We start from the raw sequence: 26,492 nt of genomic DNA, 5'->3' as shown, positions 1-26,492 counted from the left end.
GGGAGAAATTTTTTATAAACCTTTGGTAATATCCGATGTGTCCCAAAAAAGATTTTACCCCTGAGACATCCTGTGGGGGTTCCATCTCCACAATCACCCGAACTTTATCCGGGTCTGTTTTAAGTCCCGCTTTACACACTATGTGTCCGAGTAGTCTACCCTGAGGTACCATGAATCTGCATTTCTTAGGGTTCAGTGCGAGTCGTGCCCTCCGGCACCTGTCCATACATTCTCCGAGTGCCTTCAGATGCGTCTCCTCCCCACTGTAGATGGACCAATCATCTAGGAACGCCTTGAAGTTACCCACGGACATCTTATCAAAAATGTGGAGAATTATTCGTTGGAACGTTGCCGGAGCATTGCAGAGAGCGAAGGGCATCCGGTTGTAAGCATATACTCCGTCCTCCACCACAAATGTCGTCTTCAGCGTATCTTCCTCCGCTATTGATATCTGATTATAGCCGGAAAATCCATCCATAAATGAATAGATTTCATGGCCGGCCACCTCTTCAAGAATAGAGTCCGTGAACGGTATGGGAAATGGATCTTTGATGGTAACTGCATTGAGTCGCCGGAAGTCGACACAAATCCGGATCTCGTTACCATCCTTTTTGAGAGATATTACGATGGGGGATACCCATTTGCTATTCTGCACCCTAAAGATAATCTTGGCCTCCAGCATTCGTTCAATCTCTTTTTGTACTTTTGCAGCATAGTTTTTATTCATCCTGTACGGTCGCTGCCGTACTGGTACTGCGCCTGGTACCAACAGAATACGATGAACACATAACTCCGGTGGGACTCCCTTCAGATCCTTATAAGTCCATGCGAATACATCTTTGTACTCGGTGAAAATCTTGAATGCGGCCGTTTTCAGCACTGGGTTCCAGTCATCTCCTACGAGAATGATTTTCTTATCCGTCTCCGTACCTAGATTCAAAGGTTTCACCGTCGGTTCTTCATACTTCATGGCCTCCTTGTTTCTAAATTGATGTGCGGGTACGGTGTCCATTGTAGCTTCTCCTTCCTTATACTCCCCGTATTCTGGAGGATATTGATCTGGCTCCTCTCCTTCGACGCTTAATACGTTACAGGAGGGTGAGAACATCTCATAGTCCTCCTACTGCCAATGGAACAATCCATTTAGTGAATCTTTGTCTTCCTCCGAACAGCAACCTCCGATTTTTAATATGCCTTCGGCATTTGGGTCCATCCCCTCTCTCCCTTCGTCTCGTGGGTCATTTTCCCTCTCGGATTCAGATCCCGAGGAAGAGGCAAGTTCCTCGCTCACCAACTGCGTCCGGAGATCAATAGTGAATTTCTTGCCTCTGCTCTCCATCGAGAGTGTATTTCGTTTCCAGTTGTGGTTTGCTTTCGCTGCCACCAACCATCCTCTTCCAAGTATGGCGTCGTACCCTTTCTGTTTCAATGGAATGACCACGAAGTCGAGTACAAAAGGTTGTGCACCCACAGTGACTTGCTCTGCCATCAACATGCCGAGGGGTTTAATCCCGTGCTGGTCTGCACCTAGCAGATTAAACGTAGGTGGCCACAGAGTGTGCTTTCCTAGTTTTTTCCATGTGTCCTCCGGAAGGACATTTACTCCGGAACCGCCGTCTACTATAGTATCCGTCAGGATGGTGCCCAGGATACCCATCTCCACCACGGCTGGGTGTCGGCCATTGTTGACGGTAAGTACAACTGGATTTGTTGCCGAGCTTCCTAGTATGGGAGCGTCCATGTCTCTCGGTTTGGGTTTATCAGCCTTTGTGCCCAACAACACTGTCCCCAATTGCGGTATGGTGTGTAGGAGGTCTTCCAGTTTCACAGGTACCTCCATTTGGAGCATCTGCCATACAATGTTCCTCTCCGCGTCTGTGCAGTAGGGTTCAGATGACTCGTGTGTCTCTCCCCGTTGGGCTTTCATGGCCCTTTCTATTTCCTCCCTTGCCTCCGTCATTCTCTGCTTCTCCGTGTGGGGATGGGGGTATCGGGCTTCCTTTGCCTGCCCTCGGGTAAGAGCAAGGATGGCTTCTTTACCCCGTGTGTTGCCTTCGATATCAATCAGATTGGCCCCTACGCCAGACTTCGGACAATCGGCATCTTCATGGTCACCGGGGCCACACCACCGACATAGCTTTTGAGCGGTGTCATTGTTATTACACTCTCGTGCGTAATGACCCCATTGATTGCAAGCCCTACATTGAATCATCGGGCGTCCCTTCGCATCGTATTGGACCCTGTTTCTGGTGGAATTATTATTATTCCCGCATCCGCCTCGTCGGTTTCCTCGGTAGCCTCCGGAAGATGCATTATTGTTTGAATCCGATGTGGAGGGCTGCTCCTGGGCAAAGAGCACTTGCTGGTTACATGCCTTCAGATTGTATGGGCATTCCTTCGTAGAATGTCCCATGATCTGGCAGATGTCACAGAATGCCTTCTTGGGACAGGCACCCTTTGTGTGGCCGCTCTCCTTACAATCCGTGCACCACAGTTCATCATCCTTGCCTGTGGTCCCCTTCTTTGTCTTAAACTCTTTTAACATCCGTTCCATATCCTTCTGAAGGGCCATGACTTTCTTCTTCGGCTTCTCATCACTGCTACTCTCTTCTTCCGACGTATCATCTTCAGAGGATGACGAAGATCTATTCTTCTTCTTTTTGGCCGTCTTATTTTCACTTTCCAAGTCCATGGCCCGGTTGTATGCATCATCGTAGGATGTCGGAGAAGGGCCGTGACTTTCTTCTTCGGCTTCTCATCACTGCTACTCTCTTCTTCCGACGTATCATCTTCAGAGGATGACGAAGATCTATTCTTCTTCTTTTTGGCCGTCTTATTTTCACTTTCCAAGTCCATGGCCCGATTGTATGCATCATCGTAGGATGTCGGAGGCACAATTTTCATCTTTTGTTGTAGCTTAGGGTTCAGACCCTCGACAAACCACCGCTTCTTTAAGCCATCAGCCGGTTGGCTTTCCATCTTTCCGACTAATTCCTTCAGCCAGCGGACATATGCCCGTACGGTCTCCTTCTTTCCTTGCTTTGTTCCATAGATTTCCGAAACTATCTCATTATCATCTCGGAGAAGCCGAAATTCCTTCTCGAATGCTTTCTTCAATTCATCCCACGTAGTTACCCCGGTTTTATCCAAGTCTGAATACCAGTCAATAGCCACTCTTCTCAGTGTGGCGGGGAACTGCTTCATCCATTCATCCTGGTCAGTCACCCCGTTGGCTGTCCAGATGGTTTCGCAGGTACGGCAATGCCGTGCGGGATCATCTTTGCTATCCCCGTTGAATTTGGGCAACTTCTGTTTGGTCGCCATTGATGGAAGTCGTCCACTTGGAGGTGGTTGTGGCCGTGTTTGCCCTCCGGCGCTGCTCCCTCCGATGCCGCTGATGTCTTTAGTGGTGGTGACCAAAGGTACGGTGTTCTGCCTTGTACCTACCGTGCGGTTAGCTTCCCCTTCGCCGTCGTCACCCGTGCCCGGCTCCCTTCGGTGATCCTCCCTTTGTGGCGTGAGAGCGACTACCGTGCGGTTAGCTTCCCCTTCGCCGTCACCCGTGCCCGGCTCCCTTCGGTGATCCTCCCTTTGTGGCGTGAGAGCGACTACCGTGCGGTTAGCTTCCCCTTCGCCGTCACCCGTGCCCAGCTCCCTTCGGTGATCCTCCCTTTGTGGCGTGAGAGATAAGTTTTTGAACCGATCTCGAGTCTCTTCAACTAGTTCTCTCCGTAACCTAGTTTCCTCCAGAACTCTTCAAGGCTTCTCGCTCTACGGTAGTCTGGCGACGCGTAGAAATTCCCCTCGGCTTCTGCACCTTCCGTGAGACCTCCTTGGTTCCCTTCGGGCAACCCTTCGGCAGGTCGTCCTTCGGCAAGTTGCCTCAACCTCCGTCTACGTTCTACACTTTGTTCCAGAATCAAAGCCTTCTGCGCAGCCTCCCACTCTTCGATTTCTAATTTCTTATTTCTGTCTTTATTCAGTAAATTGGGCATTAATTGTGGTACAATTTCATGTTTCACAACACATAAACCACAACACAATAGTCTTTATTAATTCATTCTTTTGTATACAATCAACATAATTCTTCTGCTTCCAACAGTGTTCTTTATTTCTCTCCCTTCACAATTTAAGGATTATTTGTCCTTCGTCGGTCTTCTCTACGTCCGTCATCCTGGCGCTCATGAAATTCTCGTAAGATGTGCTGTCGTCGGTTCTCACGGTAGGTGTCTTCTCTGCGGTTTTGAAGAGCCAAAAATGCTTGAGCCAAAAGGTTAGGCAAATTGCTCATCAACCGATTCACCGCCGAGCTTACACCAAGCATGCTCCACACAGCATCCTCTGGAACAGCCTCAATGGTGGCTTCCCTCCGTACGTGTGTTTCGATGGCCGCCTGAAGGATGCAAGAGAAATCTTTTGTGAGTGCTCGTTCTCCTTCGAACAGTTCTTGGTGATCTTCGTCAGGGTTACTGCTCGTCCCCTCAGGCAATGGTTGTCCCATTATCCCTGTGCCATGTAGTATATTCCCGTCCCTCCCGAAATAATTTCGGCAACGGTGCCAAATGTTTACCTCACTAGGTAAACAGGAAGAATACAGAAATCGAACAGCAATGCACAATGCAAATACAAAAGAAGTACCAGAATAAGCTTGCCATTAATGTCAAAAGATGTTCATATTATAATCTGTCGCCAACATTACCTCTTTCCTCCAACACCCGGAGGTGGTACAATATATGTCAGCCGAAGGGTGCGACACAACCGTCGCGACTCCAACTACCTACCCGTCGGCTAACTGACTATCAATAATTAACATTACTAAACTATACATTTTTTTCCGATAACAGCCTTCGACCCGCGAACAATCAATCTTACTTTAATAAATCAATTTGAAAAATTAAAATTAATTTAACAAACATTAAATTCTAAACGTCTGGCTCGAGAAGCTCTTTGTGAGACGTATCTTTTGAATGCTTCTCTTCAAACATGAAATTCGATTTGTCATCTCGATCCGCTCTCCTATTTAGACAAAATTCGGGCCTGAGAGGTGAAATGAGAGATTAGTTTTCTAAAGTTAAATGTCCCCCTTAACTCTTTCGCGTTTTGACTCATTTCGTTTCATTTGCAATTCAACGTTAAATTGTTCCTTGCTTCCTTTTCAGGTGACTTGGGAGATTTGTGGGATTTTGTAATACTCTCTCCCACTCTTTGTATGAACCTCGGGCGACAAGGGAGGATTGGGAAATAAACATTTGTTATTTAAAGTTTAAATTTAATCGCCTTCTATCTCCTCTTTTGGGCGATGCTATGACTTTGGAAGAAATTGCGTTGCTTTAAGTCATTAGCCTTAAATTTCACCCATTTTACACAATATGTGCGATTTGTTTTAGCTTCCCATATGTCTCTTACAAACTTCAGCCTTTTAGCCTAGAAATCACGATTTCAACCTTCTGCAAACTTTGCGGTTTTCTACAAATCACGTGATTTTAGTTTTGTGAAGATTTTCGGGGGTTTGGATCATTTCGCGAAATTTGGGAAATTTTGGCTTGAAGTGATATTTTGCGAATTTGGAGCTAGCACTTTGGCCTTTTGGGCCGGTTTTCTAACTTAAGGCATATTTTTGGCCCTTTAGGCCAAGCTTGTACACACCGTGATTTGGCCTTTTATTTCTCTTACTTTGGCCACTTAATTTTCTCTTTATCTTGCAATTCGGCTTGGAGGGGCGTTTTTCACTTTTATCCCGTAATTCGGCTAAGGGAGCCGATTTTCTCTTTAAGTTCATTTTCGGGTTATGGAGGCGTTTTGAAAACCTTCAAAAATTTCGGACTGAAAGATCATTTTGTTAAATGATATCCCTTTTTGTTGTCAGGTAATTAAGCAATAAGACATTTAATGTAATTAGAGTTAATGACGGCAGTTAACCTGTCGGTTGTCGATAGTTGACATCGGGTAACTGACCGGTCACCTTTATATATTAGCGAGTCCTTGGTCATGGGGACGGAGTTAGTATGGTCATTGTCATTGTACTGACATTATTATGAATCAATGAAGATCTGAGTTCCTTTATATTCTATCATGATGTATTCTGTCATGTCTATTATTTCTGCAATGCATTGAATTACACTTTATTGGCAAAACATTTGGCGTCGTTGCCTAGACAGACTCGGGAAAAGGAGCGGATGGCGTACGGACGCGATGGGCCTACCCGCGAGCGAGATTAACCCTGAGGCGGACGATGCACGAACAGAGCTCTACGACGGAGAAGATACTACAACGAGGGAATTTTCAATCCTGCTTTAGGTGGCCATCGAAACCTACGTCCGAAGAGAGGCCACGGAGGTGGAAGTTCCAACAAGTGCCATGTGGACCGCACTGGAAGTTAGCCCTGCGGTGAATCAGTTGATGAACCACCTCCCCCGATTGCTCGCATAGGCTTCACTCGCACAGCGGGCTTGCTTGGAGGAAATTGCTTGTGAAGAACGACACCAACAGATCCTCCTACAGTATGAAGAAAACAACCGTTGTTGGGAAGCACAACAGGATGGCATGCGACGGGACACTTGAACCTTGAGCCGTACGGGGCGGAATAAAGAACACTCATTGTAATAATTATGTCATATTGTTGACATAGACTTGTATCCCACAGGATGAATGAATAAAAGTGTTCTACTTTTTATATGTCGTTGTTATACATAAAGCCGTACGGGAATTAATGCCCAATACATTGAATAAAGACAAAAATAAGCAAGAGTATATAGATGAATGTGCAATAGCCTGACGTGCCTTGATCCTGGAATAGCAAGCGGAAAGGCGATGGAGGTATAAGCGAAGGGAGGAGGAACGCTCTGAAGGGGACGGTGAGGCCGACGGCCACCCACGGAGTCGGGAGGAGTTACTTGTGGAAACCCGCCGCAGGATAGAGTGTACTAAAACTCAGTTGAGGGACTTGAGGGACTTGTCACGCACACCAGAGGCTAGGAAAACTCCACGGAGTGGGGAGGAGGCAAGGGAGGGAGAAGACACCGGGGCTGCCAGGAGTGTCGGAGGGACACCGGGGCACGGCGGTCAATCACCTCTTACAGGATCTAACCCATCCGGAGTAGGACAGCAGCCACCAATAGTAAAAAGACAAGGCATGGCGCAAAAACAAAAACTTCCAAAGTTCCATGGGGACGGGAAAGAAGACCCTGTCCGCCACTGTCGCACTTGTGAAACAATTTGGGGAGCGAATGGTGTTACCGATCCGGACGAGTGGGTAACACAGTTTCCGGCAACCCTAAGGGGCATGGCCATCGACTGGTTCTCGGATACGGAGAAGGCTAAAATTAGCACATGGCCTGACTTGAAGAAGGAATTTCAAGCGGAGTTTCGTCTCCTAGGAGACGATAATGAGATCGTAGCCGAAATTTACAGCACGAAACAGAGGAAGAACGAGACGGTTCGAACCTACAGCCGGCAGCTCAAAGAGCTGCTAGGAAAAATGGAGAACCAGCCCACAAACGGATTGAAAAAACGGTGGTTCGTGGAAGGTCTGAAGACGTCTCTTAGACGGAAAATGAAGATCGTACCTCCCTCTTCATATATTGATGCCTATAATAGGGCAATGGATTTAGAAAGCGAGCAGAAGACATCCAAGAAAAAGAAAAAGAAATCCTTGTCAGACAACGATTCCTCTTCTGACAAAAGCAGTAGCAGTGATGACGAGTCTAATCACAAGGTACGGGCTCTCCAGAAAGATATGGAGCGAATGATGAGAGAGATGAAAGTGACCAAGGGAAGCACAAGCAGAGCCGACAAAGGGGATTTATGGTGCACGGACTGCTCCAGCGACGAACACACCAAGGGGTCTTGTTCGAAGAAAGCATTTTGTGATATTTGTCAGATTGCCGGACACCTTACCAAGGAGTGTCCGTACAATATGAGGACCCGTAACCAACAGGTTCTCTTAACGGAACTGTCTGCGCCAGCCGGCACGTCCCAGCCTGCGATCAACAACGCGTCGTCTGGCGGCTATCGGAACAACAGGCAAGGAGGAAGAGGCAATAATAATAATACTAATTATAGAAGCCGAATCCAATACGACGCTAAAGGGCGGTCGATGATACAATGTCGGGCTTGCAACCAATGGGGGCATTTTGCCAGGGACTGTATGGCGAAGGAAGTGCCACAAAAACTTTGCAAGTGGTGCGGTCCGAGGGACCATGACGATGGCAACTGTCCAAAATCTGGAGTGAATTTGTTGAATGTAGAAATGGAGGATGTGCTCGCCATAACAAGATCCAAGACGAAAGTGGCCACTTACCCAGATCCTTGTACGGAAAAACAAAAGGCACTGGAGGCACGAGCGGAACTGGAGAAGGAGATGTCGACGAACAAGGATGCACACGAGCTTGCAGGTACTTCTCGCTCTGAAGCAGAAATAAATATTATAAACCAACTGCTACAAGTCGAGATACCCGTCAAAATGAAGGATCTCCTGGAAAGTATGCCACACTTGCAAACGACACTTCTGCAATCCGTACTGATAACCCCAGTCGGCCGACCAACACATGAAAGGGACAACCTTGGTGAGACGGCGGCAGACCCATTAGCCCTGACGATCAACAATGGTAGACACCCAGCAGTGGTGGAAATGGGTATACTGCGCACCATGTTGACCGAAACCATTGTTGACGATGGGTCGGGAGTAAATGTCTTGCGAGAGGAAACATGGAAAAAATTGGGCAAACCTACTCTCTGGCCGTCCACCTTTAATTTATTGGGAGCAGACCAACACGGCATCAAGCTGCTTGGCACACTCATGGCGCAGCCAGTAACGATCGGAACACAGCGGTTCGTCTTGAATTTTGTGGTCATCCCATTGAAGAAGAAGGGATATGATGCCATCCTTGGCAGAGGCTGGCTGGTGGCGGCAAAAGCAAACCACAATTGAAAAAGAACACCTTGTCCATGGAAAAGGCCGACAGAAGATATATCATTGACCTCAAAACCTAGCTGGTCAGTGAAGAGTTGGCATCAGAGTCAGAGTCTGACGGGGACGACGGTACGGACGAAGGGAAGGATGGCAGGGAACCAGATGATGAAGGCATCTTAGGAATTCAAGCTTGTTCTGAGGACAAGATGGATTCTTTGAGAGGGCTCTTCCATTGGCAAATGGAAGACTATGAATTATTGTACGTGTGCAATGTGCTGGAGATCGAAGAAGAACCTGATGAGAATGAGTTCCCGCCAGAGTACAGACAATACAAGGAAGGGGATGCCCCTATGGATGACGCACCAGCGCACCAGTTCGACAAGAGTAAGCCCATAAGGTACGAGGAATCCGCACTTAAAATTACAAATCTTGGAGAAACTTCAAAACAGAAAAATATTCTGGTCGGCGACGACTGGAATCCGGTCTTGAAGACGGCGGCGTTCAAAATTTTCACAGAGTACAAGGATGTGTTTGCCTAGACGTATAAAGACCTCAAAGGGGTACCACAAGAACTTTGTGTACACCGGATCCCTCTGGTTCCCGGAGCCGTGCCTGTACGGAAGCGGCCATACAGGATGAACAAAAATTATGCTGCTAGGGTAAATGACGAAATTGACCGCATGCTCGAAGCAGGAATCATCTTCAAGGTCCAGACCAGCGAATGGGTATCACCCATTGTGATATCCTTGAAAAAGGAGGCCGATCAGATAAGAATCTGTGTAGACTTCAGATGTTTGAATGCTGTCACAATTAAAGATCCATTTCCCATACCATTCACAGACACCATCCTCGAGGAAGTAGCGGGCCATGAAATTTATTCATTTATGGATGGATTCTTCGGATATAATCAAATTTCCATTATAGAGGAGGACAAATTGAAGACCACCTTTGTCGTAGAAGATGGCATCTATGCATACAACCGGATGCCATTCGGGTTGTGCAACGTGCCAGCTACCTTCCAACAGATAATCCTCCATATTTTCGACAAAATGTCCATAGGAAACTTCAAAGCATTCTTGGACGACTGGTCCATTTACAGCACGGAAGAGGCACATCTCGCCGCACTTGGCGAATGCATGGAAAGATGTCGATGAGCCTGCCTTGCCCTAAATCCCAAGAAATGCAGATTTATGGTTCCTCAAGGCAAGTTACTAGGGCACATCATCTGCAAGGCCGGACTGAAGACTGACCCTGACAAGGTACGAGTCATTGTGGAGATGGAGGCGCCTGACGATGTCACTGGCGTCAAGTCATTTCTTGGACACATTGGGTATTATAGGCGGTTTATTAAGAACTTTGCCCAAGTATCATACCCACTTGATATGCTGACACGAAGGGGGGAGCCGTACATCTGGGGGATGGCCCAAGAAGAGGCTTTCCGGGAGTTAAAGTCACGATTGGTAGGTGCGCCAATCCTGACATATCCAGACTAGGACAAAGAGTTCCATGTACATGTCGACGCATCCAACTTTGCCATAGGGGCCACACTGGCGCAGGTTGGCAGCCACGGGCTGGACCACCCAGTGTATTTTGCAAGCCGACTCTTGTCAAAAGCAGAGAAGAATTACAGCACGACGGAGAGAGAAGCCCTCGGGATGGTATACTCCATCCAGAAATTCCGACATTACCTATTGGCGACACCATTCACATTTTATGTGGATCACCAGGCGTTGATGTACTTGGTGAACAAGCCAATCATCCAAGGGCGGATTAGCCGATGGCTGTTGCTGTTACAAGAATTTACATTCAACATCATTGTCAGGCCTGGCAAGAGCCATGTCATCGCTGACCAGCTATCACGGATCAAGTTTGGAGAGCCGACCGAAGGTGTTAACGAGGATTTTCCGGACACCCATCTCTTCCGCATTGCCGTCCTTCCTGCTTGGTACACGAGTGTGGGCGAATACCTGTCAACTTCAAAATTTCCTAAGGAAATGTCGTCAGGCGAAAGACGAAAACTTGTACTAAGAAGCAGAACGTTCCAACTTATAAATGGCCTTCTCTACAAGATGGGACCTGACTAGATCCTATGACGATGCGTCTTGGAAGAGGAAATCCCAGGAGTCCTGAGAGAAGCACATGAAGGGGTTGCAGGAGGACACATGGGACCGAACATGACGGCAAGGAAAGTCTTACTAGCAGGCTTATGTTGGCCGACAGTGCATAATGATGCCAGAGAATGGGTGACAAGTTGTGATACATGTCAACGCGCTGGACGACCGTTAAAGAGGGATTTTATGCCACTCAACCCGTCGAATGCTCAAGAGCTGTTCGAAAGATGGGGGTTAGACTTCATTGGTCCGTTGAAACCAAGTCGGGCCCGACGATGTAGATACATTGTCGTGGCGACCGAATACTTGACCAAGTGGGTCGAAGCGAGGGCCTTGGCAGACAACTCCGCCGTTAGTACGGCGAGATTCATTTATGAACAGATTATCACCTGGTACGGAATACCTATACAGTTGACAAGTGATAGAGGTGGGCACTTTGTAAACCACATTATCCGGCTGCTGACAACTGAATTCAAAATTTTCCATTCTCTATCAAGTCCGTACTATCCTCGGGCAAACGGCCAGGTTGAGGCGACCAACAAAATCATGGTGTCAGTAATTTATAAGTCCTGCGGGGTTGAGAAGGAAGACTGGGAGGAGCGTCTACCGTCGGTACTTTGGGCGTACCGAACAACTTACAAGGTAACCACTGGGCAGACACCATTCCAATTAATGTACGGCCAAGAGGTTGTGGTGCCAGTGGAATTCATGGTGCCAAGTCTCAAAATTGCCATTGACAACAGGTTAGGCGACATGGAAAGCCTCCGAGAGAGACTATATGCCTTGAATAAGTTGGATGAAAGATGGACGATGGCATAGTGGGCGACGGAGACAGCTCAGCAACGACGGAAAGCCTGGCACGACAAACATTTAAGAAGGATGCAGTTCACCCCAGGGCAATTGGTATTGAAGTTTAATGGTCGAAATGAAATTAATCCAGGCAAGTTCAGGGAAAAATGGCTAGGTCCCTTTAAGATTCGCGAAGTTGGCGTGAACGGAGCCATCAAGCTGTGGACGATGGACGGGATGGAGGTGCCTGATGCTGTAAATGGCTCCAAGTTGAAAATCTATCATCAACGGAGGCAAGAGACGAGGTCCGCCCAGGCGGACAGGTAAGTGCGGTTGTATGGAAATGACCATACGGTAGGTCCGTACAACCCCATACGGTGCCATAGGAAAAAAAAAAAACGGAAAATTAAAAAATATAAAAATGCTGTCGTACGGAAATAACAGTACAGTAGGTTCGTACGGTCGTACGATACGGAATTTTTTTTAAAAAATTAAAAATTTAATTTAAAAAAATTAAAAATTAAAAAAATCCGTACGATCATACGGAAAAGGCCGTATGGACGTACGGAATTGAGTTTTTTAAAACTTTTTTTAAAAATTAAAAAACCATATGACCGTATGGACAAGGCCGTACGGACGTACGGAATTGAGTTAAAAAAGAAAAAAGAAAAAAGGGACGTACAGAAAAAAGTTAAAGTTATTTTTTTTGTCATTAAGTGTTTTATATGGCATGAATACTCAGGAAATTGCCAAGTTAGAAAATTGTTGGGTTATAAAGACGTCCGTACGGACAAATCAGCTACTTGCCAGTTAGAAAATTGTCGGGTGATAGCTGTACAATCAAATCAGCTACTTGCCAGTTAGAAAATTGTCGAGTGATAGCTGTACAATCAAATCAGCCGTACCACATTAGCAAGGCAAATCCGTACAAAATGAAAGACAGTTAAGGCTCGAAACAATTACAAATCGAACCCCAGACAAGGAATTTTTATTTTATTTTGATTAATGGCGACTAAACCTAGGGGATTGAAAAAGCTAGACTGGAGGAAGAAATTGCAAGAAAGAGAAGAGCAAACCAAGAAGGAAGCCAGAAAGAAACCTGTTGTAGCAATGGGCGACCAAGACAAGGGCAAAGCAATTGCACAGGATGCAGGAAAGGGAAGAGTTACGTAGGTCACCGCAGATACAATTCTATTCGAGGGTTTGGCTGGAACGGTGTGCAGGCAATGGTGGGAAAATGCCACGAGCCCGTCAGATATTGAGGTAAAAATTGAATTAGCAAGAGCTAGGGTCCATGATGCTATTCAGATGCCCATTTTTAATATTAAGGAATTCGAACCCTGCCTACAACAAATGATTAAAACATATGATCCTGAACTTCGCACATCGTCATTCAATTTCCAGCACACTGACATCATTGTTTCATTTAACTCTAATGATTTTGAGAGAGTATTTGGCATTCCTGACAAGGGTATAAAGATTGACAAAAAGGTAACAAAGTTGTCCGAGGAAAGAAGACTACAGAAGAATGGAGTCGCATCCTGGATCCGAAGAGAAGAGGTCTGAAGAAGACATTTTTAAAATCTGGCATCTGGCAATGTTTACTTGACGTAGTATAGAGTAGGTTGACTGGCACCAACAGAGCGTCGGACGCGACACTACCTATGATCGCATTGATGGTAGGACTCAGAAAGGGCACGGTGTATGATTGGGCCAGTCTACTGTCAGACAGAGCCCACGACTGTATGATGCTGAAACATAAAGTATTTTATATGTCACATCACGCTATCGGATTATTTTTAGATTCCGTGCGGGTACAGGTGCCACCACACCATAGAGGATGGCAGCCGCGGGATAACATCGACTCCCTTAAGCTAGCTATATTTTATTGGTTAGAGCTGGATATTTTGACTACCGCCGAGGGACAGACTAGCAGGAAGAGGAGACAGGTCCACGTAGTGGTGTCGGCCAGTGACACGGATTCAGGACGACATGGCACTAGTGAGGAGGAAAGTGAGGGGTTGGATGATTCAGAGGAAGATAGCACCTTCAGGCTTTCACAGACCGAGCAGCCAGTACTGCCGCAGGACCCCCACCACTCAGACAGTATCGTTGGCAAGTGTACCGAGGGGGCATCGTGGAATGCCTGGAGGGGGAGCTAGCAGGACTGGCCAGGTGGTATTTACTCTAGCACTCCTGACCGTCGGAGGAGAGGGAGGACCATTAGCATCATCTGGAGTCACAGTGGGTACCATCTCTACCATCCCCATACCTGGGTTTGGTCAGATGCATCCTCGGCCGACACCAGTCCAGCCATCGCCAGTCACAGCCAAGATGACGACACCAGCGAGTGCACCAGTACGCATACCCGTCATCCTGACAGAAACTAGGACAGAGGAGGCCCAGAGGACGGTCGAGGAGAGGTCAGCGGGGGACGATGTCGATTCATGGCTAGACAGATATGCGGCTCTACCTTCATCCCCACGCAGGCAGGCACCACCCACACCTTCCTACCCTTGTATTCCTTCACCTCCAAGGGTTATCGACTTGGACAGTGGCACTAGAAAGCAGGGCGATAGAAAGACACCGCTGGTGGAGGAGGGGGCGGTATCACCGCAGCAGCAGCATCAGGTTGGACGGATTGGAGAGGGGAGACCTACTGCCATGGTGCAGTTCTTAGCCAGGATGGAGGAGGAGGTTCAGTTACTGGTTGCCTCGACAGTAGATGAGTCTGTCAGACAACTCACTTTGCGGAGACTCCTTGCGTTTGCTACGTCTGGAGTAGCAGTGACATTTCAGCAGTGTTTTGAGCAGCCTGGATGGCCGACGCTTGATCTTTTAGAGATGCGAGCAGAGTGGCAGAGCCAGGAGGTGGTCGGAGGGAGTCAATGTAATGTCCCCTACTAGGTCTAGCTTTGTTTTCCCCATAATTAATCCATCTCAACATACTTATGACTTAAACTAAATTGATTAGGAGACAAACTATCTTAAATATCGCATTTTCCAACTTCTTAGATATCGATAGTCATAACAGAGAAACATAGTCTTCTTTCTAATATTGAATTAATAATTCAATTTGGTTTATAATCTTATATTTACTTGATTATTCAAAGAAAAATCATGGTAGAACATACAGAAATTACTTTTTTCAGATTATACATATGCAGCGGAAACAAGATTTATTCAATTGCAACTTATATGGTTTATAACATTTTTTTTTCCTTTAATAACCATAGTTGGTAGCACAGGGAATGATCCGGTTAGCCCATCCATCCCACTCTGGATCCAAAGGCAGTCATTATGCCCCTTTGGCTTACTATTAGTGGTGTGGGTCTTATCACCGCAATTCATTCCTTGTCTCACCCTAAAATTATTAAACCAAGGAAGTTTCAGATTGTAGAGGGGCTTATTAATTGCCAGTCCCAGGCCCAGTAGCAGTCATATGCCCTACTGGCCTACTGATCTTACATGGATCAGTAGATGGACAACTGAGACAGTTATCCCCCTCTCCCAACCACTCTGCTTTCTCGGGATTTTAAGTAAATTAGTGAGTAGATTCATTTTTATTGTTATTGACATAAGATTGTACAGTATGTTTTAGTTTCAGATCTGTAAAATAATCTGTCAGTATTTCAGCAATTTGCTTTATCCAATTTATGTATAATCTTATGGTTATTATATCAGGTGAACAAAAAAGGAAATCATTAAGGAGCTCGCTTATGCCTTTTGTGGTTTAACTTTAATAATAATCTACTTATGTATATCAAAATATATCAGACGTACTGTGAAAGTCTAGTGTCAATTCCTTAGCATAACATTATTCATATTTATTACTATTATAAACTGCTTATGCGTATCAGATTGTGACCGCTTGGGATCGTAAATACATATATGACATTAAGTTTAATTACTAGAAATGCACAGCTTTATCAATTCACATACATAGTTGTAGTTTAATATGTTATACATGTTGAATGATGAATAATTATGGTTTAATACAAGCACACGTGAATTTGGCATTATAACCATAAATGTAAACACTGTCGTGCATTATAACTTGTTTGTATCGTTTAACCAATCGAGCATATTTTTTGAGTATGCGACATACAGTAAGTTACTGAAAACTATATATTAGATTTGTTACAGTTATAATTAGTTCTGTGAAATGGTTTAACATTCGTGACATACTGAAGTGATTTCTATCATACTTTAGATACACGTATTACTCTTTGCAATATCTTAGTAACAATTATTACCATTCGTTTAGGAGATGAAGACATACCTGAAATGTCTTCTTTCTGAATTTCTTTGGTTGTTTTATACCCCTATCGTGTTAGTCAGGGTGTAGATGTGGACTGAGGCAGCAACAGTGGTGTCAGAGTCCTTCCTTTCTCCAATAATCCCTTATCCTTAATACTTTGTTTTCTTCTCCACCAACGTAATGCCCTTTGGCAAGAGACACACCCTTTCACCATTAGCACCTTTTGAAAGAGTGCAACTCTTCATTATTTCTGCCCTTTGGAGGGGACATAATCTTTTATAATCAGATCTGCACTTCTCATTTTTCAAATTCTCCCCCCATCAAATGAGTTTCTCTTCTCCCTTTTATATCTCATGTTTGAGGAAGTCACAACTTATCATTTCATGCCTTTTGACCTTTCATTAACTTTAATCAAATTTTAATTATATTTAATTATATTCTTTTATATTTTAATATTAATTTTAATATTTATTCTTTTGTATTTTAATTTTATTATTATTTATTATTAAATTATATTTCAAAGTGGGATATTACAGTCAGACACAGTTTGTGGTCAGACGGATTGAGCAGGCTGTACGAGATAGGTATCTCGAGCTTCGAGAGACTCAGCTCAGGGCAGATAGGGCTCAGAAGGAGTTGGCCACTTGCATCCCTGCATTGGAGACAGAGTTAGAGCAGCAGCGCACCCATGCTAGGAGTACAGATGAGATCCTTGCCACCGTGAGAGGAGAATTGAGTGCCGTGAGGGCAGAGTTGGTAGTGCAGTCAAATGAGAGAGCCTCAACAGAATCGAGAGTTGCTACCCTAGCAGCCGAGTTGGAGGCGAAGCATAAGGAATTGATGGAGGCAGTGTTTCGAGTGAGGAGTTCCCGGGAGCGGCAGTTGCAAGCTGAGCAGGACCTCCGATACCGGACCGACCAGGTGGTACAACTTCGAGAGCAGTTGGCAGTAGCAGCCCCAGCCCCTCCACCATCAGGGACGCCTCCCTTACCTCCCTTACCCCATCAATAGTTTGTGTGTAGTTGTTATTTTGTGGGGTTCGTAGTTGTTATCTGTTGTAGGCATATCATTCCCATTTTGTTGTCTGTCATCCGGAGACGACATTTCTTTTTGGGGGGGATGATGTTGTTGAGTAATTAAGCAATAAGACATTTAATGTAATTAGAGTTAATGACGGCAGTTAACCCGTCGGTTGTCAACAGTTGACATCAGGTAACTGACCGGTCACCTTTATATATTAGTGAGTCCTTGGTCATGGGGACGGAATTAGTATGGTCATTGTCATTGTACTGACATTATTATGAATCAATGAAGATCTGAGTTCCTTTATATTCTGTCATGATGTATTCTGTCATGTCTATTATTTCTGCAATGCATTGAATTACACTTTATTGGCAAAACACTTTTCGGCGTTTAGGAGCATTTTGATAGTTTCAACTTTGTGAAGCTTCGCGAGGTCTGCCACTTGTCTCATTTTTGGCAAATGATTTTCTACCCAAGTCACGATTTTTATGAGATTTAGTGCTTATTAACTTTTTGGCCAAAATGCTTCCTTTTTGCGATTTTTGGGTGATTGGTCATTTTCGGCTCAATAAACCCTTTTGCGTGATTTTCATCCTTGACTCCATTTTCGGCACCTTTGAAGATTTTGTGAGAGTGCAAACTTTGACGTGATTTACACTTAGCCTCCTTTTTCGGCCTAAAAGGATATTTTGTGAGTTTCGGGCGGATTGGGGATTCGGCGAACTTGTGCGATTTTCCTTCATTTCAGCTTGTGAGGGCGATTTTGAAGACATTATAGAAGAATTGGTTTGGCCGAACCTTGCATCACCACAGGCCTTCTTCTCTGCTATCGGGCAGACATACACAACACGGGGGGTCCCTGTCAATGACGGGGCGTGTGTGCTAAACGCACAACACGTCCCCAAAATTTTCCCAAGTTAAATTTTTTTTTTGAAAGTTTGGGCATAAATTCGGATTTTGGCAGTGCCCATTTGGCTTAGGGTTTGATGATTTTTTTTTAAAGAATATTTGCAAAGGATATACACAAGCCTAGATTTAAGCAACAATGGCATCCATCACATGCTGAAAAAAGAAAAAGAGAACCCCTTTACTGAAATTTTGATGGGTTGATGCATACTTGGAGGCGGTTGGAAATTTGAATTCTGCTGAAAAGTTTGTCACTCAAATTCCTTGGAATATGTTTCTCTCTTGTCAGTGTGGCTTATGCTTGAATCAAAACCTTGGCATGTGACCTCAAAAGGCCCAACAACGACAGATCATGGATGCCCTTCAAGGGTGAATGTCGGCGGTTGAAGGAAAACGCGAACTTCTATGTTTTAAATATGCAGAAAATGCCTTGTCTCCCTTTCACTTTGCTAATACAAGGAGAAAACTCGGCCTTTTGAGGCAAAATACGCGCTTTAGTATAAAATAACTTCATCGAACTCTTCGACTTTTGTTGTCTTGAGGGAGAACCTCGTCTTTGTCAAGAAGAATGTGAAATGTGAATCCTTCCTGCAACTCTTTTCTTTTCACTTGGCCGATTCAAGGAAAAGAAAGTCGGTGATGCAAGGTAAGCTTGAAAGAAAGAAAACGAAATTATTTTCCAGCTCCCCTTCTTTATTTTGGTTTCATTGCGTTGAGGGGAAATTTCGGCTTTGGATGAAGGAATGCGAACTTTTGTTTAGGCGCTTTACTTTATTTCCTTTTACTTTCGCTCTTTTATCTTTTTCCCTCTTTTGCTTCATTTACTTATGGGAAAAACTCGACCTTGCTAGGGAAATTGAGAATTCGACCTTTTACACCCCTTAGACTCTTTTATGCTTTTTGGGGAGAAACTTGGCTTTGTGAAGGAGAATGTGAAACACACGACCTCATGACTAAAGGCACCCTTTTTATATCTTTTCTTCTGGTTGTGACGTTTTCACACATCCCTCCATTGCAAATGGGGACCCCTACCTTTTGCTTTCTAGGGTTAGTTTTCTTGGTCTTCTAGGTTCTTGTCTATTGACCTTTTTGCATTTGAAGGATCGCTAGGGGGCTCATTAGGGTAGCAGGCTTTGCTTGAGTCAGGTGGATCTCCTCAAGAGATCAGGTCAATTGAGTGATTAGGGGTAATTTAGATCATTCCTAGGGTGTTTTTTTGTGTACTATCTGGTTGCACTTCTAGTTGCTAAATCAAACCTTGGTTGAATGCATAATGTCCTCCTAGGTCCCATCCCTTACATCAAGAGCAAAGCGAATTCGCCTTGAGAAGTCTGGAATGTCATCCTAATCCTAGAATTTGACAAAGTCTGGAAAATTGAAGAATCCTCCCAAAACTAGATTTTGCATTATAACTCCTGGAGGTCCGAAACCACTCTCAAACATCCTGATAGTATATATGGAATATAACTTAAAGTACACTTATACTTAAATGTTATATTCCATATATGAATCCTGATGGAGAGGCTAAAATATCAAATTTCGCTCCTGACCCTTCCAAAGGGTCCAGAGTGAAATTTCACAAAGGACCTAAATTCTTCACCTAAATCATTGAATGGTTGAGAAAATTTGCAAGGATATGGAAGGAAATGGATCTAGGATCAAGTCTAGGGCAAAGTCAAGTCGAATCCAAGGTGAATTGAGTCTAGAATAGGAATTTCGCTCCTGACCCTTCCAAAGGGTCCAGAGCGAATTCTTCTATAGGACACTCTACATTGATCAAAGCCATGAGCTAATCCATGTCCCAGGTATTATTGAAGGCAGTTCACTTGTTTAAATGAAGAAATGTGGGAAATGGAGTCAGAAATCAACCCAAAATGCAAATTTCGCTCCTAACCCTTCCAAAGGATCCAAAGCGAAATTCTTGTAAGACCCTATTTCTTCACAAAATATTGAACTAGATGCCAACTTGAGGATCAAATTCACTTGATCATGATGGAAGGAGGCCTAAGAAGTTATATCCAAGCCAAAGAAGGGAGGAAAAAGGTGAGAAATGAGCCCAAGTAAGAATTTCACTCCCGACCCTTCCAAAGGGTCTAGAGCGAAATTCACATAACCTTCATTTTCTTCCTTGTCATGGCCAAGTTTTGGACTTATAAGGCATGGTTGGAGTGACCTTGAGGTGTTCTAGCCTTTGAAAGAAGGTTTGAGGTGATGAAATGGTGAAAATCAACCTAGAATGGAAATTTCGCTCTCGACCCTTCCAAAGGGTCCAGAGCGAAATTCTCCATAAACCTCATTTTCTTCCTTGTTTAGACCAACATCTTAGTCCCTTGGGCATATTTGGAAGTAAATCAACATGTTTTTGCCTTAGGGAGTAACTAAAGGTGAAGGAGTGAAGGATTTTAGCCTAAAACTTGAATTTCGCTCCTGACCCTTCCAAAGGGTCTAGAGCGAAATTCTTGAAAACACCTATTTTCCTCTTGGAGAAGGTCAAATCCTTGGTTTTTATGGCATGGATGGGAGTGGAGTGATGTGTCCTTGCCTTTTGAGGTAGATTGGACTTGAAAAAATGAAGAAATGAGCTCAAGACATGAATTTCGCTCCTGACCCTTCCAAAGGGTCCAGAGCGAAATTCCCAAAATCTCCTTTTTCTCCCAATTTTGTGTCAAGCCAAGTGTGGATCAGGGTAAATTAGGATTGAAGATGTCCTTAAGCATGCCTTTGAATGGCTTGTGACCACCAAAAATGAAGGTTTTTGAGCTAAATCTTGAATTTCGCTTCTGACCCTTCCAAAGGGTTTAGAGCAAAATCCTAAATAGGTCATGTCCCTGGCCATGATTTTGAGCGAATTTCTCCTTTCAAGCCATTTTGAGGTCAAACAAGTGTTGTCTTCGTGAGAGAGGGATCCAAAGTTGAGTGTTAAAGGAAAACAAGGTATGAAGAATGAATGTAGGTGAAGGAAAACAAGCAAATCTTGAATTTCGCTCCTAACCCTTCCAAAGTGTCCAGAGCGAAATTCTCAAAATCACCTAGTTTGTTCATGATGAAGATTAAGATATGGATTCCTAGGCCTTGGTGGAGAGAAGGCTAGCATGTGCTTGTCTTGGGAGGCAACTTGGAGTAAGGAAATGATAGAATTTGAGCCTAAGGAAGAATTTCGCTCCTGACCCTTCCAAAGGGTCTAGAGCGAAATCCTTAAAACCTCTATTTTGCTCCCAATTTTGCATCAAACCTAGTGTTGATTGAGATTAGAGGCATCCTTAGGCATGCATTTGATCAAGTTGTGGTCACAAAATGTGAAGATTTTGTCCTAGAATGCAATTTTGCTCCTGATGACCCTTCCAAAGGGTCCAAAGCGAAATTCTCTATAGGTCCTGTCCTTGGCCTAGGTCCAAAGCGAAATCCTTTGTTTTGGTCTTTTTGGGGGTCAAATCAATGATGTCTTCAGGACAAAGCGATTCAAAGGTCAAGAGAAGTTTAAGGCTAAAGGAATGTGAATTAAGCCTAAAATGCAAAAATTCGCTCCTGACCCTTCCAAAGGGTTCTGAGCGAATTTTATTGTAGGGCCTGTCCCTGGAGAGGATCTTGAGTGAATTTCATTCTAATGCCTTCTTGTCAAAGATATGAAAGGAAATGCTATGTTAGAATGAATTTATTTGTACCTAATCACCTTTTGGCTTGTTCTACAAAAGGAAGAAGATCAGGACAAGGACGATCTTTTCCAAGCCCATCATCATCAAGGACATTCCAAATGCATGGAGGAGGACTCAAGATGTTTCTAAGCGTTGGAAGGCTACAAGTGTTCGAGGAGTTCTAGGCTATCCTCAAAAGACTCCATTCTACCACACAAAAGATCCACATGATGATAGAGAAGAATGACCTTACCAACACTTCAAGGTGAGGTATGCTACTGGAGAAAGAAGAACTTGACAGTAAGGAAGCCTCATCAAGCACATAGAGAATCAAGGAGTGCATCTTTCTTCGCATAAAGGACAGAGGAGGATCAACAAAGATACAAACGTCAGACAAGGTGGCATCCCAGTCACTTTTCCTCCAATCGGATTGGTCTACCTCAGCATGTCCAGATTCAATGTACCTGACTCGTCAGGGATGGCACAAACTTCAGTGTACCTACCCCTGCTTCCTATTGGTCCACACTCATTGAATGTAATTTTCTCATTGGCTAAGGAAGTTTGTTATAACAAACCCTAATTAGGGTTTCTGTCTTGTAATCCTAGCCATTGATTCTAGGTCAATCAGAGTCGTCAATTTGTAACTGGCTCTCTATTTAAAGACCTGGCTCTTCATTTGTAAAGGTTAATAGTCAGTGAATAGTTAGAGACAGGCAATAGTTAATAACTAGTAGCTCAATAGTAGATAGCATTTTTTAGAGTAGAGTAGAAAGAGAAGGCAAAGATTGTTGCCAAGACATTGTTGCAAAAGACATGTAAACTTCATTGAAGAAATGGTGAATTCTATGTGTCGATTCAACAATTTGCATGGTCTGTATACTTCTCAAATTTAATTTCATGTTATTAGATGAATGGAAGAAATTTGTATGATCAATGGTGAAATTTGTATATCCATACTACTAGTGGTTTGTTGATTGCAAACTTGCCTTGCGTAGTCAACTGGAATCATTCAACTTAAGCTTAACTTCAATTATCGCTTCTTCATTGATATGCATCAACCTGACGGTGTCTATGCTTGTAGCGGTGATCTGAACATCATAAAGCTATCCTTAGAAGATCGCACTAACCTTGTGGAGATGATCCTAGAATGTCAAAGCAAGACTTAGTTAGAGTTTCATCAAAGGTTATCCATTGCTCCTACATTCTTAGTATTAGAATTAGATCCTTCTCCAACCCTTATCCTTTTTTCCCTTTTTTAAAATCAAGGATCAGTAAAGACCCACGTTCCAGTGATATCCAAAGCAAATCAGACACTCAGCTCATCGAATGTAAGTCCCCTTGTGATTCTAGCAAAATCACATCATACCGCAAGAGCTTATCCACACGTAGAGACCCTACATATAAGAACCTTGGAGTTGCCTCGATTGATCCTTAGGCGAAATCTTCAACATTCGGGGAAACTTTGTTCAAGAGAGGATAAGATACCTTGGTATTTTATTTTGTGTTCGCATGTGCATGAAAAACACATCAACAGAATTGGTGCTAGAAGGAATTATTTTAGCCACCTTAATCAACCATTAAGGCGACAGGATCCAGCAGTATCACCTTTGCATGCACTTCCTCGTGAATCAATGGATGAGGCAGAAAAGATGAAGAACTTAGCCCAACTCATGAGTTCATGGATTGATGAATCTTACAAGGTAGCCATTGAATTTGTAACAAGAATGATGAAGACAGTCCACAAGGCTATCCAAGTCCTTGAGATCATTCATAATCTATTGATAACTGTGGATGCATTCACTAACACTAGAGACATTGTCATCCCGGTCTTATAAGTGATAAGAAGGACTCCAAGGCAGATTTTAGCACAAGAGAAGATAATGGATGGAGGAACCCATAACCTTCTGCAATGGTCAACTTTCCTCCAAATGAAGGAAGTTCTTTTCGAAGACATCAATAACAGATGCAGCCGAATTGAAGGCACTATCCACCCTATTCAAGACAAGGTGTTTAATGTATTATGTACAATCCTTGACAAAAGGATAGAGATCTAAACAGATGTGGATGTCCAAGAATTGGAAGACAGGATCAAGATTATTTTTTGCAAAGAGGAGAACATGGTCACAAAAAAGCAGCGAGATTAGATGCATGCTACTATGTTCCTGATCGAGAAAACACAAGAGCTAGAGCCTGGATGGGAGATGACCCTCCTCGCAACTTTTGATCAAGTCCTTCACTTGGAAGAACGAATGAAGAACCTGCATGAGATTCCCATTGCTGAGATTGAGGGGATTGCCTCCAGATTCATTGAATATGCCAGAAAAGAACATAGAAAAGGGAACAAAATTCTAGATGAAAAGTTGTTATGAAATGATGTGGCAATTCAATTCCTATTGGGCTATGTTTCCTTGTTATTTGTGCCAATTTCTATTGGCTATGGGATGATAATACTTATCTAAATAGGGTCTTTTTGAACCAAACCCTAATTAGGGTTTAGATGTCAAGATCTCAGCCTTTGATCTTCTTTAGATCTAGGCCATTCATTGTGATTGAGAGTGCTATATAAAGCCCTCACTCATTTCATTTTGAAAGAGTTAGAGAAAAAAGAGAAAAAAAAAGATTAAGATTGTTAGCAGCAGAGAAAGAAGTAGTGAAGAGAGAAAGTTGAACAATTGTTGTTTTATTTTGCTATGAGATCAGTAAAATATTGAAGTTATGGTGTTTTATTGCAATCCTTGTGGCTATTTTCATGGTTGTTTATCTTCTTGAATCACTCTTAGTGGAAACAGTGCTTAAATTTTAGAATTAGATTGAAGGACGAATGTTGTGTTTGATCTTTGGTAAAACTCATAGTCCAAACCACTAGCTCCTTACTGATTGTAAGCACGCCTTATGTGGTCAACTGGAGATATTAAGATTGTTTAAGAGTTCAATCATTATTGGAGATATTGATATGTATCTTAGTGATAGTATCTATCCCATTGATGATTCGAAAATCATTGAATCCCCTTAGAAGATCACACCAATTCTAGTAGAGTTGTAATCTTTTGGCAATACTGAAATTGGTAGAGTTTTACCAAGACCACTCCTCATTTAGTCATTCCTAGGCTTAGTTTAGTATCGCCTCCTTAAAACCCTTATCTTTTGCCTTTTTTGAAACATCAAGTAAAGTTAGGAGAATTTAGTTTCCTCATTGAAAAGTAGTTGCAAGAACAAGCTTTCTTAGAAAGTACGTAAGGCCCCTTGTAAAACAGCAAACACAACGACCACTGGTGCTTATCCACGAGTAGAGAGCCTACATAATAGAACCTTGGAGTTGCTCCGATTGATCCTTCTGCGAAATCTTCAGCATTCGGGGAGCTTTATTCAAGAGAGGATAAGTTACCTTTAGGTATTTTATTCTGTGTTTGGTCGTGTATAAAAGACACATCAACACTTACCTTTTTACTTGGCGTGCAACTTGGGGGGAAAAAACTGAGCACTTGAAGGAAAATGCGAACAACATTTCATTATGAAGGCTTCATTTTCATCTTTATTAATCACTCAAAGGGAAAAGTTCGGCCTTTTGAGATGAAAGTGCGAAAAGTTTGACATTTTATGTGGCCACTCAACAACTCCGCTGGGCCCACATTTCCAACTTGCTTTGCCTTAGAGCTTAATGCCTTAGGAGAAAATTTGGCCTTTTGAGGCAATATGAAGAAATTCACTCTTTAATATTTTGATGCATTTCCCTTTACTTTCACTTTGTCATTTTACTCTTAAGGATAAAATTTTGACTCTAAGAGGCAAGAGTGTAACTCCATTTTAAATTTCCTTTCTTTTAAAAAATCTCTAACTTCTTCTAAGACAAACGCAGGAACTTGTCCTCAAATCCTATGGCATACTTTGACCAGATCGATATTGCACCTAACTCTGCAAACTAAACCAAAACTCCTACTCAAGACCTCAAGTGGCAAGCAACAAAAGGGGGGACCCTATCTAGGACGGGGAGTGTGTGAAAGGCACAACAAAACCCAAGAATCTTTTATAGCTGACACTTGATTAGAACTGTCTCAGGACGTTAATTAATATCAAAATGAAGGGAGAAACAAAGATTGAAATTGCAGAGAAATATTACCATCCTAGAATAGGCTTTGGAACAAAAGTTTGTTGTTCAGGACCAATATTGTCATTTAGTGGATATGAACTTTTTGAAAAGTGTGAACAAGTTTTCATTTAGCAAACTTCCATAAGTTTGTAAGTTATTATTAGGTGGCATCTCTGAAATGCACCTTTTCCTTGAAGCATTTCTAATCACGACATTTCTAACAGCATGAGATTTTAGAATAGCTGTGTTAATATAGCCTACTTCCTGAAGCTACTATTTTGGCACCATGATAATGGTATACATCTTGCTTTACAATTTCACATTTAGTTTCTGCCCCAAATATACAGGTCTATTACAATGTGTCTAGCATAGGTGGGCATATTATAATTATAAAATGTGCCTAGCATAGGTGGTGAGGATGTAAATATCTTGAATTCTGATCATACCGAATTCTTTGGTTCTTATTGTGGTTGAATTTTTGAAAGATATAAGTCCCTAACAGATGGGTTATTAACTTATTTTCCACCATACTTGAAGTTATTGTATAGTCTGTGTGCATATTATGTTTTTTCTTTGCAGCTGGTGAATTGGGGAGAAGGTGGATATTTGACAACTGATTCTCCAATGCCTCGGGGAGAGATTGTTGTTGGTGGACCGAGTATAACTTTAGGATATTTTAAAAATGTTGCCAAAACTGCTGAAGTGTACAAGGTGAGTTAAGGGTAGTGTTCAACATGTCATTGAAAATTGTTTGGATAAGAATATTGAATAA

The 26,492-nt window shown here is 43.3% G+C and overlaps 1 protein-coding gene across 6 annotated transcripts in view; it reads left to right on the top strand.

Annotated features, from left to right (window-relative positions):
* LOC131067010 (long chain acyl-CoA synthetase 9, chloroplastic) overlaps window positions 1–26,492 on the top strand; it is a 99,692-nt gene that overhangs the window by 66,196 nt on the left and 7,004 nt on the right. For 5 of the 6 annotated variants that reach the window (XR_009111759.2, XM_058001925.2, XM_058001928.2 and 2 more), the window contains one exon: window positions 26,300–26,431. The exons of the other annotated variant lie outside the window; for it this stretch is intronic. Coding sequence is in view for 4 of the 5 variants with exons in the window: in XM_058001925.2 (XP_057857908.2) it covers window positions 26,300–26,431 (132 nt within the window). In the remaining variant the exon portion in view is untranslated. The remainder of the gene's footprint in view (window positions 1–26,299; window positions 26,432–26,492) is intronic. 6 annotated transcript variants of the gene reach the window in all.

This window comes from Cryptomeria japonica, chromosome 3 (genome assembly GCF_030272615.1).
Source record: "Cryptomeria japonica chromosome 3, Sugi_1.0, whole genome shotgun sequence".
NCBI classification, from domain to species: domain Eukaryota; kingdom Viridiplantae; phylum Streptophyta; class Pinopsida; order Cupressales; family Cupressaceae; genus Cryptomeria; species Cryptomeria japonica.
Note: the sequence above shows the minus strand (reverse complement) of the source record. Positions and strands in the feature narration are given on the sequence as shown.